The sequence below is a fragment of the Sphaeramia orbicularis genome, chromosome 19 (assembly GCF_902148855.1).
Source record: "Sphaeramia orbicularis chromosome 19, fSphaOr1.1, whole genome shotgun sequence".
NCBI lineage: Eukaryota > Metazoa > Chordata > Actinopteri > Kurtiformes > Apogonidae > Sphaeramia > Sphaeramia orbicularis.
Window position 1 is genome coordinate 9640903 of NC_043975.1, and position 16983 is coordinate 9657885.

The 16983-nt window shown below is 35.6% G+C and overlaps 1 protein-coding gene across 1 annotated transcript; it reads right to left on the reverse strand.

Annotated features, from left to right (window-relative positions):
• Positions 1-1074: 1074 nt before the first annotated feature.
• On the reverse strand, positions 1075-14497 carry bub3 (BUB3 mitotic checkpoint protein). The gene is made up of 8 exons (XM_030122529.1): positions 14334-14497; positions 11346-11540; positions 11194-11263; positions 10942-11093; positions 10008-10166; positions 9698-9875; positions 5097-5313; positions 1075-1439 (listed from the first exon to the last, which is right to left on the reverse strand). Exons 2-8 carry the CDS (start codon positions 11538-11540, stop codon positions 1430-1432), a joined length of 981 nt encoding a protein of 326 aa, XP_029978389.1. The 5' UTR covers positions 14334-14497; the 3' UTR covers positions 1075-1429.
• Between the last annotated feature and the right edge of the window lie 2486 nt (positions 14498-16983).

Below are 16983 nucleotides of genomic sequence, written 5' to 3' on the forward strand. Positions count from 1 at the left end.
TTTTTTTTTTTATAAAAATGCTTATTATTAGAAAACTGTTGATTTAAAAAGTGACGTGTGACATTCTTCATGTATGTATTGACGTAACATAAGCAGGATGGATCAGCACCAAACTCCATATTGCAACCTGTAAAAATAAAACATGTGATATGTAGGATAGAATCTTGTAAGAAAAAATGGGGAATCTAAAAGAATAGAATATTTGTTTTTCAAGTAAATTCAGTTCAAATAGAACTTGGCCATTTGTGACATAAAAATATAGCATTAATTGTGATGAAATTGGACATTTTTGACCTGAAAACATAGTTCATATGACCATCAACATGTTGCAACAGAACTGAAATCCTGTAAATTTGCATTACTTGCATTTACCAACACAAAGTTCCTTTGGGGATTTACTTATATTGGTTTCTTATGCACAAAGACAGAAATAAGACCTGTAAGCAAATTTTAGCCATGAACTAAAAGGATTGTTAATATCAGTGTAATTTTTGCATTTCACACATTCATCCACAGGGCCAGACCGGATCCTTTGGCAGGCCAGATTTGGCCCCCGGGCCATATATTTGACACCTGTGATCTAAAACATGCAGGATACTGGCCCTTGAGGACCAGGATTGGACACCCCTGATTTAGTAGAATAAGGTGTGCTTGTGTTGGAATTCAACAGACACAGGAGTGGAATGGCTGTCATATATGCACACATGCTGATTTCAGAGGAAACTGCACTGGTCTCTTCATTTTTTCCAGAGCTGTACTATTAGAATTGATCTATATTAACTAACATTTTTGTTGTTCTCAGACCTCAGTTTCAGTCTGTCAGGTGCAGTGGGTCATCCAGTTTCCCGTTGTTTTCCCACTTTTTCCTCAGTAATGAAGCGCTTTTGGTTTAGTCGCAGACCTCTGATGTTTATCAGCGCAGGTCACCGTCTGAGGGCAAGTGGAGCCTTCGGCAAAGACGAGTGGCTCATCACTTTCCTTTAACACATCATCCGACGACAACCTGTTCTGCCCAGACACATTCCTGCCTTTGCGCTCAAGTTTTCTTTGAAGAGCAGAGCAGACAGACGCTAATGTAAGGAGTTTAGATTTCAGTTTTTATTACGAAAATGTGTCTAAAAAGGGTGATTTAAACACCGCGATGCTGGTTTTTCAGTCACATAAAGCAGCTCTACAATGACCAAGCAAAACATGTGGGAGGTGTATAGAAATCAGTTTAGTTCAGAACAGTAACAACAGTGACAGGAAACAGAAATATTTAACAAGAAGCCGAACAGAGGAGGATATTTAGGGAAAGAATTAGACATACAGATAGTTTCAGGTGTACTGGAATGAGGGGAAAAAATGAACAAATGTACACTGGATGCCAGCAGATAATCCAAATCTGATGAAGGCCTCAAACGCAGACGGACCCGAATCCAAGCTGGACTTAGGTGGATCTGGAAAACAAAAGAAAGAACAGATCAGTTAACTGGGTCAGAGAAATTAGTTGATGTGATATACATGCATGAATGCACTCTGAATACTGTGATGGAGACATGAGGCTCAGCATAAACTGTAAAGCTGTCACTCATCGCTGTTGAGTTCATGCTCATGCACACACTGTCCACTCAGACTGAAATACTGACATGCTCTTATATAAATATCTCCTTTGCACTTTAATATAAACAATTGCACTATTGCAATGATTTTCAACCTTGGGGTCGCCTGGAGTTCAAATAGGGTTACCTGAAATCAAGGTTATAATAGTTTTGGATATTTCATTATAGTTTAGTTTTATTTAGTTTTGACTTTTTTTCTCGAATTCAGTTCGTTTTAATTCGTTTTTAGAGCAGGTTTACTAGTTTTTATTAGTTTTCATTATTTTCTAAATGCTTAGTTTTAGTATTAGTTTTAGTTTTATCATATCTTTTGTCTTCTTCGCCGTCGTATTCAAATAAATCCCAGACAGGACTTTGCTGCTTTCTCCCAACTTCAGTCTCCATGTTTCCAGGTAGAGTGGGGACCAGAAGACGACTGGAAACCACAAGTGATGAGAAGTGATGGACCGTTAAATATCATATGGTGCCGCTAGCTAAAATTGCTAAAGCGAAATAAATCACTTTCGTATAAATCTGACATTGACAAAGATGAAAACGAAGGGAATTTTATCTATAATTTGTATATGTTTTAGGTAGTTTTGTAAACACACAATACAGTTTCAGTTAGTTATCGTTTTTCTTTTAATTTTAGTTTTTATTTATTTCAGTTAACGAAAATGTTTTTACAATTCTAGTTTTCGTCATTTTGTTAGTTTTTGTTAACGATAGTAACCTTGCCTGAAATTTCTAGTAATTGATATTAAAAAAAAAAAACTTAATAATAAAAAAGATACATTGAGTTGACAGAGACAATCCCAATCCATAAAATACATGACAAACTGAAGCTGAAACTGAAGCACTGTGGTTCTGTTTATCTGTCAAATGTTCATTGTGGTCAGTTTCAGATGCTGCAGCTCTTTCATAATTCATAGTTTGAGTTCTTGTTTGTTCAGTATTAATTGTCAGCCTTGTAAATCCAAGCTGGACTGACTGTACATATCCTGACCAAGGAAAAATAAAATTCTCCCTTTGTGCAGTAATCTACACCTGGATTTTCTGCCTCCGTCCATAAAAATATACATTATATTGACTAAATGTCATCTAAAATTAACATTTATTTGCAACATAGTATAGCAAACTATTACATGATCAAAAACAAACTGTAGCAAAAAAATGTCTCTGTTTTGAATATCTGGGGTCGCCTAATTTGTGATGTTAAAATGTGGTTACAAGCCAAAAAAGGTTGGGAACCACTGGACTATTGCCATATCTGCTGCTGTTTGGCTCCATCATGCACCTCCTCCCCTCCTAACCTCCACTGTTCTGCACTACTGCTGCTACTGTAAATAGACACGTACGCTGCTACTGTAAATAGACATGTACACTTTATATCAGGGATGTCCCTACACGATCTAAAAATCAGTATTGGCTGCCGATCTGGTGTTTTTCAGAAGATCACATTGGATTGGATGTAGTCACATGATTGAGCCGATCCAGTTTTCACACAAGTTTTCAGTGTGGTTTCGCTCAACGGCGTCTGTAAATAAAAACGAAATATCATGAAACATGTCCGCTGTGTGGGAATATTTTTCTCTGGAAAGCAACAAAAGTCAAGCAGAAACTTGCTTGATGTGTAAACTGGCAGATGCACGAGGAGAAGCATCAGGGCTGACTTAGAATTACAAATACAACAAATTTGATTCATAACTTATAAAAGTATCACATGATCAAGTATGAGAACCAGAAGACTGAATGTAGAGCCCATGGACTAAAAGTTTAGCTCTTACCTGATTTTTTACATGTAAAATCGAAGTTACCCAATTGCTTGATTGTTTTATTTTTTATATTTAAAATCTTATTTTAACAAAGTTTTTTAAAAGAGGTATAATATACCACAAAAACTGGATTGGACTTGGTTCTTTATATGACCTGACTTAGTCTAGGTTTGTTTAAAAAAAAAAAAAAAAAAAAATGTTGGTTATGTTATGAAACACAATAAAAACCTTTGGGTAAAACTTTGGTTGCATTTAATTTTAATGCTGGCAAGAGCTATTTTGATGTTAACCATACACCAGAAATTCATGTTTTTTTTTTGTTTTTTTTTAAATAAAATCTATATTTAATAGTAAAAGCATCAGTATCGGCAAAACTAATCATCGAAAAAATCAGTTCAAAAGCAAAAAAAAAAAAATTAATCGAGATTGGGACATCACTACTTTATTCTGCTATAGTTTATTCTTTATACCATTTATTTATCACCTCCACCAGGAGGTATTGTGATCACTTTGCTTTGTTTGCGTGTTTGTTTGTTAGCAAGATAACTCAAAAAGTGATGGACGGATTTTAATGAAATTTTCAGGAAATGTTGATACTGGCACAAGGAAGAAATTATTAAATTTTGGTGGTGATGGGGGGGGCAGATCTCTCTTGGAGGAGGTCTGCACTCTCCGAGTGCTTTTCTTGTTCTTAATTTATTTTTATCTCTTTCTTTTTTAATGCATGGCACTTAACAAGGTGATAGAAAACCAGTATCTCAGTTCTCTAGTGCATCTAGTGAATTGACAAAATAATCTTTGAAACTTAAACCTACTTCCATCATGTTTTAATCGGTTTAATCTGTTTAAAAACTACAAATTACAGTTTTCCCAGGAGTTAATCTTATCATCTAGAAACATAAGAAGCCAATCTCATTCATTGCATTCAAAGTGGTTTTTCATTCACATGGAGGAAGAAATATCTGGTTATAGATAGTGAGCCTGACCCACTTGAATATTAATGATTCGTATTTACAAAGAATATGTCACAACTGACTTTCACCACAATACTGCACAAATAATTTGCATCAAATGGACAGGTACAGTCCTGTGCAAAAGTCCGAAATTGGGTTTGTTGGTTGAGTAAAGTTCTGTTTTTAACCAGTTTGTTCAGACAATATCAGGGTTATTGCATTAATTTTCTCATGTTTTAGACCAGGTTTCATTCAACACAACATGTTTCTGTTTGTGCTGCTTCTTGTCATGGGGTCAGAGGTCACACCGAATAGTGAGTTTAATCTTTACAACCGACCGATTTCCGTTTTTTTTTCTGTGTCTTTTAAAGCTGTGCACATATTTCTTGTATGTGAATGACAAATATGTATACTCATTCCAACCACAAAACTAAAGGTGGAAGAAGAGTTTTGTACATTCGCTAAAAACCTTTTTAACTATGACGTTGCTTTTTCCAGAACACACACCTAAAGTCTGCAAACATCTCAAATCTGTGCCTTTTTTTTTTTTTTATTTACAGAGCTCTTGTATTGGATTGCTTTTCATAATAAACAAACTGCTGGAGGGATGTTCAAGTTCTCATCTGTCTATCTTTCAACCGTCGGATATTGAAAAGTGGACAGACAAAGATAGCGATCGGCATATGCCTCAGCTGTACGTGCCCTTTGTTTGCAGCTGCTCACAGATTCCGTGCGTAAACGGGCCACAGACTATGCAGCGACGGCGGGGCTGAGGACGGCCCACTCACTTGGGTTTGGTCTCTGCGTCTGTGACTTGGCGGATGAAGATGGCGTCCTCCGGGTGGCTGATGTCTCCCTTCTCGTGCATGTAGGAGGAGGCGATGGCCAGCATGGTGCCGTCGTTGCTGAAGGCCAGCGAGGCGATGCTGGTGGGGTAGCGGTGGAACTGACACAGGCGCTTCTTGTTGAACGGGTCCCAGATGTTTACGAAGCCGTCCGAGCCACCTGGTGGAAGGACAGGCTCAAGGTGACGCTCAGATTTAGATAAGGAGCCATAATAAACCACGGGTTCCTCGTGAAACCTCTGCAGCTTGATCCGAAAAGTCATAAGAGAATTTAGAGCAGGGGTCTCAAACTCATTTTCTTCCAGGGGCCACATTCAGCCCCATTTGATCTCCAGTGGGCCGGACCAGTAAAATAATAGCATAACAACTTATAAATAATGACAACTCCAAATTTTTGTCATTGTTTTAGTGCAAAAAAAAAAAACCCTTTAATTATGAAAATACTTACTTTTATAAACTAGCCAAAGAAAAAGATGTGAATAACCTGAAAAAACTGAAATTTCTTAAGAAAAAATACGTGCAATTTTAACAATATTACGCCTCAACTTATCATTTCTACATGTGCATTATGGATCAGATCTACAAAGACACTAAACACTTAATAACTAGGGCTGTGTACTGGCAAGAATCTGGCGATATGATACAAATCACAATACTAGGATCACGATACGATATATCATGATACTGTTAAAAAGGCAATTTTTAGTTTTTTGTTTTTTTTTTTAATGATTATTTCCTGGAAGGATTGAATTACACCAGAAATATGTACAAATACTAAACACATTTTTATTTCAGAACAGGATCTAATGCTATATCACAAAATTTTTTCTAATTCTCCTAGTTTCCAAAGGAACTACCATCTGCCTCTCAGAGAGTAAAAAGTGCTTTTAGGATGCGTAAAATAACCATTATTTAATAAAACACTGTTAAATAATAATAAGATATAAACAATAAAGAAAACCCAAAAACAAAAATTAACCTCCGCCATATCTGCATTTGAATAAATATTTAAAAATATCGATACAGTACTTTTTAATATCGATACAGTCTTGTGAAATGAAATATCGTGATATATTGCAGAACAGATATTTTCCAACACCCCTATTAATAACAGGCAGAAAATAGTTAAAATTGTGCTTAATTTTCTTTAGATTTTTCAGGTTGTTCATATTTGTTCAGGTGATTCACATTTTATTGTTACAGGATAGTTTGTAAGCGTAAATATTTTCATAATTTAATGTTATTTTTTGCACTAAAACAAAGACAAAAATTTGAAGTTGCCGTTACTTATAGGCATAATGTAATTTTTTTTTCACATCAAACCAAGAAGAAAATATGGAGTCATCATTTTTTGCAGGTCATTATGTTATTATTCTACTGTAGATCATATTGGTCTGTATGTGGAACCTGAACTAAAATGCCTTGACTGTGGAATTTTTGCACTGTGTAAATTCAACCCACGGGCCGGATTGGAACCTTTGTCGGGCCGCATTTAGCCCCCAGGCCGCATGTTTGAGACCCCTGGTTTAGAGTCTGTAGGCTGGTTTAGGGAATTAAAAAATAAATAAATAATCTGCCCACATGACCCTTCATTTTACAAAATAGCCGTCCACGCTACGACACAAAAACAACTGTAAACACATTGTTTCTGGCAGCGTTTCAACTGTGAACCTTCAGGTCATACATGGAGACTTTAACCTCACACTCAAGTTAATTTAAGTGTTGGTTTGAGTTGTCGATGTATGCAGGGTTCCTACAAGTTAAATTTAAGACTTTTTAAGAGCTTTTGAAGACTACTTATAACAGAATTTAACACTGATTTCACAGTCATACTGGCAGAAATTTGTGACTCACAGAATTTCGGAAAAATGCATTGTCCTAGATTGTAAAATGTATTTATTTACTCCAACACCGTGAGTCATTTCTCACCGGAGCCTGCAAAGTTAGCAATAATTGGATCGTAATTTCAGTATAAATTATCGGGTGGAACTGAGTCGACTCACGTTACTTTCTTTGCTGCTTTCCCAAACACACACAATACAGCCAACAAGTATATAGCAACATAAATTAAGACCTACCGTATCAAATTTAATACCTTTTTAAGACTTTTTTTTTTTTTTTTTGGAAAGGTATTAAATGCAGATTTGTAAATTCAAGACTTTTAAGACTTTTTAAGACCCCGTGGGAACCCAGTGTATGTCATGTCTGAAATCAGCACCTATACAATATGGAGACTAAGCTCTTCATCTTTTGCTACACTAGATGAATCTCCTGCAGGTCGTACACTCATTTATATGACCATTATAGAAAGCAACAATAGGTATGTATCAAGGTTATAATAGTTTTGGATTTTTCATTATAGTTTAGTTTTATTTAGTTTTGACTTTTTTTTCTCTCATTCAGTCAGTTTTAATTCATTTTTAGAGCAGGTTTGCTAGTTTTTATTAGTTTTCGTTTTTTTCTAAATGCTTAGTTTTAGCTTAGTTTTAGTATTCATTTTAGTTTTGTTGTATCTTTTATATTCTTCGCCATCAAATTTAAGTAAATCCCATACAGGACTCTGCTGCTTTCTCCCAACTTTAGTCTCCATGTTGCCAGCTAGTGTGGAGACGAGAAGACAACTCTAAACGACAAGTGACGAGACGTGACGGACCTTGAAGCGCTGTATGGTGCCGCTAGCTAAAATTGCAAGAGCGAAATAAATCGCTTTCATATCAATCCAACATTGACAAAGATGAAAACGAAGGGAATTTTATCCATAAGTTTTATCCGTTTTAGTTAGTTTTGTCAACACACAATACAGTTTCAGTTAGTTGTTGTTTTTTCTTTTAATTATAGTTTTTATTTATTTCAGTTAACGAAAATGTTTTTTCAATTCCAGTTTTCGTTAACGATAATAACCTTAGTATGCATGTACATACTGAGGTCTGACTCTTATTTTCACATGAATACACACAAAATGGACTTCATTGTCATTCTTCAATTTTAAAAATCTCCACTTTTGGGACCTAAAATACTGTTTCTTAAGGATGCACCAACTGCAAAATTCTTCGCAGACACCAATATTTTATATTTACTGGTCTTAGTTTTTTACTTTCTATTTACTATATCTGTCAGTGCATTCCATCCATTAACATCTGGACAAGAGGCCAATCACAGAGATGTGTTTTGCTAAATATCTGCTTGAGCATGGATTAAATATTAATGCTTTTAGGTTACAGTGATTGTTCAGAATGCTTCACCAACTAACTTAAATAGACTCACTGGTCTATGAACTGGTCCATCAGCAAGTATCTGCCAGTTCTGATGTCTAGCTATTATACTGGTGCATCCCTTCCATTTGCAATCCATAATGCATTGCTCTCTAGTGCTCACAATGGTCCGTTTAAGATCAATGTTTGATTATTTCTAAAGACAAAAACATACATGTACCAAGTCTCACACAGGGCAAATACGGCATATTTTCTCTCCTAATGTCTGTGCTGTTTCTTTACTCTAGGACAGTGTTTTTCAACCTTGGGGTCAGGACCCCATGTGGGGTCGCCTAGAATTCAAATCGGGTCGCCTGAAATTTCTAGTAATTGATCAAAATAAAAAACAACTTACTAATAAAAAAATATATGGTGAGTTGACAGAGACAATCCCAGTCCATAACAGACATGAAACTGAAGCACTGTGGTTCTGTTTATCTTTCAAATGCTCGTTGTGGTCAGTTTCAGATGCTGTCGCTCTTTCATAATTCATCGTTTGAGTTCTTGTCTGTTCAGTATTAATTGTCAGTCTTGTAAATCCAAGCTGGACTGACTGTATATATCCTGACCAAGGAAAATCAAATTCTCACTTTGTGCAGTAATCTACACCTGGTTTTTCTGCCTCGGTCCATAATAAGATACATTATATAGACTAAATGACCTCTAAAATAAACATTTATTTGCAACATAGTATAGCAAACTATTACACGATCAAAAACACATTAACTTTAGCAAAAAAAAAAAAAAGGCTCTGTTTTGAATGTCTGGGGTCGCCAGAAATTTATGACGTTAAAATGGGGTCACGAGCCAAAAAAGGTTGGGAACCACTGGTCTAGGAGCTGCATCTAAACCTTACAATGATGGGAAAACCTGGAATGCAATTAGAAAATCCTACTGATGATAGATAGTTGGTTTCTTTTCAAACCGCACAAAGCGTAGGCACATTTGGCCCAACTTCACCTACTTCAAAGTTGGATACACACCAGAAAGTCAGCTTTTAAAAAGGGCCTGCCGAATTATATGCAGAAAAAAATAATATATTTTTTTAACAGTACAACTGATACTGCTCAGACATATCCAGATGGACTCAAAAGTCTGAGTTAATATCAAACAGCTGGATTAGCGAATTAGTCAAACCCAAGATGAAGTCATAAAAATGCTAAATTTCCCAAGTTGCAGCTTCTGGAAATGTGGCAGAATGGCTTTTTTAAAAAAACACAATAATAAGACTCTTGTTGTCGTCAAACCCTTTACAAAAACCTTCATTTTTGAATACACAGAAGCGAAACGTACCTGTAGCAAAAGTGTTATGAACACTGTGAAATGAGATGGCATTGACAGGGTAGACATGCTCAATCCCTTCCTCCTTCAGCCTGTGGCACTTAAAGGCATACTTCTTCTTCTGAACCTCCTGGCTGGGGTCCAGGTACTCCACAGCGACACGGCCCTCAATTGAACTCAACACGTAGCCCTGAAGCCAAGACAGAAAATATGAGCTTGCATCCAGTTCCTTTCGCGTAAACAGGGGACTCGGTAGCAGTAACAGTATCATTAAGTGTAAATGTCCTTCCATTGATCTAAAGTGGGATCTGTTAAACCTCACCTGTTTGTTTGGGAAGGCTCGGATGCAGCGGGTCTGGTACTTGAGACTGGACTCTCTTCTTTGCTGTACGTAGCCCATGTTCCTCAGATCCCAGACCAGGACTCGTCTCCCAGCTGTGCCCACTATCAGCCTGTCTCCGGCTACAGACAGGGTGTAGACCTTCAATAAAAATGACAAGTTTGAGGCGAGAAGATACCACATGAATGATTTATACTTGATACCTGCGCAAATGTGACAGATCAGATTCAACAGGTTTGGGTGTTTCCCTTCTAACGGTGAATCACCTCATTAGCTTTGACACTACCATGTCAAAGTGACTTTAAAGCCATCTCTTCTTCTGATTAGAAAAGACACCTTTGAGGGTTTTTGCATGTTTCAGCAAGCTATATTTAAGACTTTCAGATCATTATGAATGCAATTTAAGACCTTTTTCGTGTCCATACCGGCAAAAAAAAAAAGTACAATATAAGGGAAAATTGGGAATCTAGCAACACAAAAGCGGGGATCATTTCTTTTTTGCTGTCTATCCATCTATCTGCGAAGATTTTTCCTCAAGGTTTCCAGAGGATTAACATGTTAGAATTTAAGATAAATCATTTAGGACCGTTAATATTATCATTCCTGTGATACAGTAATGTCCCGTCAGAGAGCGAACTTTAATTGATCACCATTCCAACATTTAATTAAATATAAAGTAGCTCTTTGTTTAGGATAATTCCTTATGGTCTAACTAAAGCAAAAATGAATTTTAAAGTAAAAATGTGGGTCATTTAGCAACACTAATCTGTGAAATTGTCTCTAAAATGTCCTGTTTAAGAGATTTTGAATGCTGTGTTTTGACCCAGCAGTAAATCCACAATTAACTCCATTAGTTTTTACACATCTTAACCTTTTATTGGTAAAGAAAACCATGATAATGTGTCCATTTCTCTACCTTTTCAGGCTGAGTGAAGGTGCCAGCATTGCAGGGCGTCCTTGGGTCCCACAGCCGGACTGATCGGTCCCAGCTACCCGTTACCATTACGTTTACTTCCGGGCAATACTCCACACATCGAATGGGAGCGTCATGTGTTCCAACTATTGTGTCTGTTTTCAGGAGAGAAAATAAATTAACTGAGGACACTGAACATACACAGGATATACAGAAGTTGTACAAGAATGTGACACACATCTGATCATGACATACCTTGGTCTGTGTTCAAGTCATGCATCTTTAACTGCGCATCTAAGCCTCCACTCCAAGAATGTGTTGGGTCCTGCAAATAAAAAACTCATGTTTGAATATCTGTGTTTTTCCCGATTCAGTTATTTGAAAAGGAAAATCAACCTGAGACCTACGTAAAAAGCGCAGTCGAGAACTGGAGCCGTGTGCTGGTACTTCATCCGCATGGAATTACCTCCAACATCAAAGAGACGGACTGTGCAGTCCCAGGAGGAAACCAGCAGGAACTGGGCCGTGCTGGGACTGAACTTGACCGCAGAGATGCCGTCCTCTGGGCCTTGGTTCAGCTTGTACTCGTTTGAGCCCGTCATCTGAAAGAAAGTGAAACACCATGAAGCTTGAAATTATTGCTCTGTGATCCTTCAAAACCCAGAAATAATGTTATATTTACTGAGATGGAAATAAGTGAAAAAACAGATGCAAATTGTGGACAAAATGTTAAAATCTGTGCAATCGTTACAGTTGCTGGCAGCAGTCTTTACAGACATTCAATGTTTTAGCCAGTACCACTTATTTCATACATTTTACTGGATTATTGACCACAATTAGCAAAATCATGCACACTGAAAATATTAGCAGGAGCTATTAAATGTTACATACAAACAGATTTGCAACTAATTTTCATCACCACATTATTAAATAGATAACACTGATTTAAGATGTAAAACACTTGCATTAAATTTAGTGGATATTTTTAATATATGTTGTGTTTCATGGAGGGTACAGTGATGAAAAAGCGGCTATGGATTTGCATCGAAGCAGTTGATAGTTCCACAAGTTTACAGCACATAGATTAATTAATCGTGGCAAACTTTTAATTAGTGCACTCTGATGAAAACTGAGTTAATATCCACAAAACAGTAGGGCCTTTCTTTGGTCAGATGGCCTTAACGAGTTCCAAACTCTTAAATATGCTACTTCAGAAAAACATCAATAACATAAAAACAAAAATATAGGATATCGAACTCTCATCAGTTCTTTGCATGTAATGTTAAAACTTGGATAAAAGCAGTCAGACTTACCACACCTACTTACTGCATGCCTATTTTATCAGTTCCTGGTCTGTTACTATTTGCTTTAACTGTAGTTATGTCTCTTATTGTTTTGTTATCGGTAATGTTATGGGGCTTAGTGTTGCCATTAGTAGTTTCCACTGCATTTTTTATTTAATTTTTTGTACTCTGCATGCTTCCTATGTTCTTCAGGCAGTTCATTAGGTTTTTGTCTGCTTTCTCCCATGACTATCATTGCATGTTACTGTTTTAATTATCGGCTAAAATTTACTTAGGGGGTCAAATAAGTGGCCATTTTTGTCACACACACAAAAAAAAAAAGTTGTAAGAAATGCATAGAACTGTGTTGAAATAATGCTAATACATTTGTGCACAGACTACTGATATTATTTGACAGTGGAAGCTATATTTTCAGAAATATTGGATTCTGAATAGCACGTGTATGTGAAAACTTTTGCTGGTGGACGGACGTGACATTACCCATGATGATCTGGTCAGTACCAGTACTTTATTAGGAATAAACTTATATACTTACTATTGCTAATTCTCCTCTTATTCATAAATGTAAGTATTGTGGATCTAAAACAATAACAGCTGACACAAAAACACAAAATGTGGCAGTGGACGGATGTGACATGGTTGTTGTGGATCCCATCATACTGATGCTCGGCAGCCATGTCACCGTTTACACTAATGATCCCTGTGCAAAAACTAGGATCAGAATTATTTATTGTATAGTTTATCATCATACTAAAGAGTAAATAACAATATAGAATTGTTATTTCTGTATAAAAATGCTTATTATTAGAAAACTGTTGATTTCAAAAGTGACGTGTGACATTCTTAATGTATGTATCGGCGTAACATAAGCAGGATGGATCAGCACCATACTCCATATTGAACCTGTAAAAATAAAACATGTGATATGTAGGATAGAATCTTGGAAGAAAAACTGGGGAATCTAAAAGAATAGAATATTTGTTTTTCAGGTAAATTCGGTTAAAATATAACTTGGCCATTTGTGACATGAAAATATAACATTAATTGTGATGAAATTGGACGTTTTTGAGCTGAAAACATAGTTCATATGACCATCAACATGTTGAACAGAACTGAAATCCTGTAAATTTGCATAACTTGCATTTACCAACACGAAGTTCCTTTGGGGATTCACTTATATTTATTTCGTATGCACGAAGACATAATTAAGACCTCTAAGCAAATTTTAGCCGATAGGATATAGAACTCTCATCAATTCTTCGCATGTAATGCTAAAATTTGGATAAAAAGCAGCCAGACTTGCCACACCTACTTACTGCATGCCTATTTTATCAGTTCCTCATCTGTTACTATTTGCTTTAACTGTAGTTATGTCTCTTATTGTTTTGTTATAGGTAATGTTATGGGGCTTAGTGTTGCCATTAGTAGTTTCCACTGCATTTATTTAATTTTTTGTACTCTGCATGCTTCCTATAGTCTTCAGGCAGTTCATTAGGTTTTTGTCTGCTTTCTCCCATGACTATCATTGCATGTTACTGTGTTAATTATGCTAATATAACTTAACATTTGTCCAATGGGACACAGCTTAATTGTTAAAGCTGCCATATTTATAGTATTACACATCAATATGTTATTATTCCTGGTGTAAAATAAACAATTGAATTCAAAGCACTGATTGCTATTTAACACCCTCTGGTAATGTTATCTGCTTGTGTGAACCAATATAGTGTATGAATTATCAAATTTTTACATCGACTATTACGAGAAACCTGTAAATTATTACCGCACTGGTGTACTACACTGATCATGTTCTGTGACAGTTAAGCTAACCGGTTAGCATAGCAGCGTTAAAACGGAGATAAATAACACTGCTTATGGCTCTTCTACGACAGCATCTATACATTAGTACTTGATAATTTACCGTTAGTCGATTTGGCTTGCTATGAAGTATTTACACCGAGTAACCGATACATTCCATAATCAGTTAGCTAGCTAGCTAACCTGCACTGACTACCCCCGGTGTTTGCTAACGTTAGCTTAAGTGCTAAGCTAATACCGGTTACAAATCACAAGTGGCTTCGCAATACTTACTTCTTCGGATGGATGTGATCCTAGAACAGCTGTTTCTTTTCTTTGGGCTTTTTATTGTTTCGTTTATTTGATTATTTTTCACAACAAAAAGGGGAAATAGTATAAAGCAGTGTGGCTGCGTGTATGAAGCTAATCCAACTGCCTTTGCTAATGCAGGAGGATCCTGATTGGCTGAGACGAATGTTCAAATTCCCGCTCGGGCTCTGATTGGTGAATTTTCCTTTAGCGGGCGTCTTCCGTAGATGACGTACTTATCACGTGATAAAGGACTTCACATCTGATGCATTCAGGTTATATCCAAATTACTGGAATTACAAGACTCCAATGTAGTTATCCTTTTTTCCACGTATATATTTTTTCTTCAAACTACTATCAATTTTATTTTACTGTAAACTTTTTTTTTATTCTTACTCCACTAAATGTTCTTAATCATGTTCCAACTATTATTCATTCCTCCATATATACAGACTATATCAAATAAATTCATGTATCTCCTATTTTTAAACATAAATTCCATGTCTCCAATTGATGTAGTTTTGAACCCTGAATGCCACACACTGAAATTCCTTCCCATTTTTCAATCCAACTAGAAAATATGACAAAATCCTCATTTCTGAACCAATCTGGGAATCCAAAGGCAGTTCGTTGTATTTCATCCTATAGGATCTGTGACGTAAATGGTGTGATTAACATTTACAAAGTCTAATTCTAAGTAAATTATGTTTCATTTACCTAAAATGCACACATTCTGGTGGGTTTATGTCATATTAATGAGTCGATCTGTTTCATCCAGTTGAGTTAAACAAAATGAAAATATTAGGTACAGTCTATATAAAGTCATGATACTACAGAATTTGTGAACATTGTCAGTTCAACAGTAAGTGATAAGGAAATGATGTAAGCTGTAAAAACAGTTTATGTAAATGTATTTTGACTCAACAGTGCAAACTACTCCTTATATTTTTGGGCCAACATGAATCAAATCTAGCACCATGAAAAGATAAATGTCCCTGAGTAAAAACTACTTTCACTCATTAAATATGTATACACACCTATGTAGATATTAACATTTTAATGCCTTTTACTCTATTTCAAATAGAAATATCACATGGGAATTAAGCAAAAGGCGCCTCTGTGCATCACTAAAAATATATATATATAATCATTGAAATAAAATTTAAAAAAAAACCCTCATGAAAAACATCTGCTTCAAGATAATTCAGCCATCAGAACATCCCTTCAATTTTTGATCGCCGTCTTAATTTCTTTCGAGAAGTGATTCACATTTGAGGTCATTCACATTTGTAATTAAGCTTATTAAATTTTCATTAGCACAAAAGATCATGTGCAGACGACCATGTGTTCGTGTGGAGGCCATTATCGTTGAAAATCCATTTTTTATCCTTTTTTTTTTCTGCCATGACATAAACAAGCAGGCAACCCTAAATTATAGGAGTTGAAATCATTTAATTGTGATATCTGATTTTGCAGAACAGCCTGTGTAACCCAGTGTCTGATGATAAATATCCATCACCATCCAGCACACAATAGAAATCTGAAATAGTAATCCTTTTTTTTTTTTTTTTTTTTTTTATGTGGGACATCAATCATATCATGCATCTCATTTTTTGGAACGAAATCTTTACTGAGTATAAGACCATATAATATACAGAATTCCAATAACAATATCAGAAGAAAACAATACACAAACAAAGGCTATTTTTTGGCTCATTCATGGCTTTAAAACATACCGGAAAAAAACTAAAAATAAACAAAACAAACAAAAAGAAATCACCTGCAGTTTGTCATCGATCTATTTTAAGGATCACATGATTGTCCTCACCATTATAAAGACTATTAGCCTATTTTTTTTTTTTTTTTTATTATTTTTTTTAATTATTTTTTTTTACCTGTAAAAGTGGGCGAAAGATAAATGACACGAGTAGATGTGAAGCCAACAGTATTGCACAATATTGGAAAATATCAAAATATTCAATTCCACATTTGCAGCTACAAACACTGACACAAATTTCTGTAAAGTACATATGCACAGTCAACCCTGTTTAACGCAATAGAAAACAATAGACCACACATATAATAATAATAATAATAATAATAATAATAATAATAATAATAATAATAATAACGTTTGACTATTACCCTGAAACACAAAAGCCTATAGTGGGCTCTGTGCCTTGCTCAAGGACACTTTAACCCTTTCATACATAGTGGTCACTACAGTGGTCAGTTCTTCTCCAGCTGTTCTCTTGTATATTTATGGATTTTGTTGTTTTAGTTTCATATCAGCCAACACAGTGGACACCTATGCACCATCCCATAATACACTGACATTCATACTGTTACTGTAACTTTACTGCTCTAGATAAACCTGATCTGCACTAACATGTTTGAGTGTAAATCAATTTGTTGTTATTGTTATTACACTGTAATTAACTTTTTTTTTTTTTTTAATAAAAAGGTTTTTTTTTTTGTATTTTATCTCCATAAAGTGAGTAATGACTAGTATTAGAGTATGTTAAAATGTGAAAAAACATCAGATTTGCTGTGTTAAAATGTTTTTATTTCATAGTTTTCGTTCAGTATATCAGTAAATATGTTTCTTTGCTGCAGAATTAAATGCACAGTGTCC